Here is a 2,115-nt window from a genome sequence, read left to right on the forward strand (position 1 = left end):
GTAAGCCCAATTAGCTCTCGTAGAATGGGCTCAGAGAGAGAGAGAGAGAGAGCATACTGGAGATTAGGATCCAGGTAGAGAAGAGCTCGAGTGGACCCGAAGTCAGGAACCCGGGTCTCCACCCCGGGGGCATTTCGGTAATCGTCGGCATCGGGGTCGTAGTGCAGCGTCATCCGGCGGGCAAAGCAGGAGGTGAAGGGAGCAAAGAGGACGGTCGGGTCGAACCATAGCCTGAACCAGCCGTCCGCGTCCTTACGGGGCGGGTACCACCGGTTGCACACCAGTCCGGACGGTCTGTAGGAGGCCGTAAGCCGGGCTTCCAGCTGGTTCCCCCCGTTTCCCGGAATCAGGATCAGAGGGTGAAGGTGGCCGCTCGCCTGACACGCGTACAGCATCGCGGCCATCAACGCCACCGGTGACCACACCAAGTCCAGCCCCTTTTCCTTCTTCATTAATTCCTAGCTAGTTCGCAAAACCCCGGCTTCTTGGAGAATAAAGAGATCAGATTGGGAATGACGACGTACGTCTTGTGGTGAAGGGCCTCTTTTGGGCGTCCCCAGTGAAGTATTGTGCATGTGGTGGAGAATGTGCTTCGTCTCCACTGCCAATTTTGCTCCCTATCCTATTTTATCATTTAGGTTGTTTTTTCTTTATTATTATTATTATATAAAAAGGAAAATGCACCTTAGCTCAAATAATACCAATATGGAAAAAAATAATTTGGAACCATTTATTTATTTTTTTAAACAAAATTACTTATTCAAAAATGAATTATAATAAGTGCTAAATTAAAAAAGCAATTGATTATGCATAAAAAAGTATTGATTACGAATTTATAAGCACTATATGCGCTTTGATACTCACTTTTATTTCAAGTATTTTGCGAATATATTTATTGTCATGAATAATGTTATAGTATTTTAACATACGTTTCATATATTATAATTATGTTAATGTATCTAAATAATGTTTTCTAATTGTTTTTTATAATTAATAATTTCAATATTTTTTAGTTAATGAGTAAACTAATATTAAAATTTTTGTATTAACTACCTTCTTTATTGACACGTATTACTTAATTTCGTTTTTTACGCCACTTAATCTCTCTTTTCATTAAGCTAGTTTTTGACCCTTCTCAGCCGAACATGTTTCATTTAGGTTCTTTTCCCTCTTTTCTCCTACTCACCGTCTGTTCCTCGCTTCCCTTCTCTGTTTCTTCATCTTTTCTTCCCCTCCAATTTTTAAATCCACTCTTCCTCCTTATCTACTATCCCTTTTCCTTCCTCTTTCCCTTCTCGCTTTCCCTTTTACTAATTGCCTAATTAAAATTTTACTCAAATTTTATAGAAATAAAATAAAATTTAATAAAAATTTTAATTCCTAATTAAAAGTAAAAAAAAATTAGTTAAAATTTTCTCATCAATATTTATTTAAGTAAAAATTTAATTAAATTTTTTATTATTCATAGTTAATATTTCTTTTAAATTAAAATTTCTAGCATTTACTATCTAAAAAATTAACTAATTTTTTATAATTAATATATTTAATTAACATTTTACATAGTTTCTAATTAACAAAATACTTAACATTTATCTCGATTTAACATTTTTAATTCACACATTAATATTTTCTATTGAAAAGAACCAGTTGTGATTATTTTTTCTAATTAAAACAGTAATTTTATTAATAAATGTTATAATATTATTTCAATTATATTTGTGTAATTGTCATTAGTTCTCAATTAATAAAATGACCATTGTGCCCATAAATTATTTAAATTTGCAAGTTCACCGTTTGTTTATGAATAGCTGTTACTTATAAATAGATAAAAAATAATCATTTATTACTTATAAAAAAGTACATATTTTTAATTGAGAAAAAGTAATTTTGGAAATGTAACTTTGAAAAGCTACTTTTTTTTTTTTTGTAATAAGTACTTATTCGAGTGCAAATTAAATTACTTTTAACAATATGTACTTGTTTTTGTAGCAATTTAAACACTAACTTAATTATATACATAAAAGACTTTTATAACAAGAAGGTTTTCTTAAGATTAAACTAACCCAACTTGCTGTTAGGTAGAGTCTACGTTTACACACATACTTATTTGTTTAA

The 2,115-nt window shown here is 32.1% G+C and overlaps 1 protein-coding gene across 1 annotated transcript in view; it reads right to left on the bottom strand.

Annotated features, from left to right (window-relative positions):
* LOC131161966 (lecithin-cholesterol acyltransferase-like 1) overlaps positions 1-623 on the bottom strand; it is a 2,761-nt gene extending 2,138 nt beyond the window's left edge. Inside the window, exon 1 of the mRNA XM_058118045.1 lies at positions 58-623. Coding sequence (XP_057974028.1) covers positions 58-452 — 395 coding nt within the window. The 5' untranslated portion in view covers positions 453-623. The remainder of the gene's footprint in view (positions 1-57) is intronic.
* Positions 624-2,115: the final 1,492 nt, after the last annotated feature.

The sequence above is a fragment of the Malania oleifera genome, chromosome 8 (assembly GCF_029873635.1).
Source record: "Malania oleifera isolate guangnan ecotype guangnan chromosome 8, ASM2987363v1, whole genome shotgun sequence".
NCBI classification, from domain to species: Eukaryota; Viridiplantae; Streptophyta; class Magnoliopsida; order Santalales; family Ximeniaceae; genus Malania; species Malania oleifera.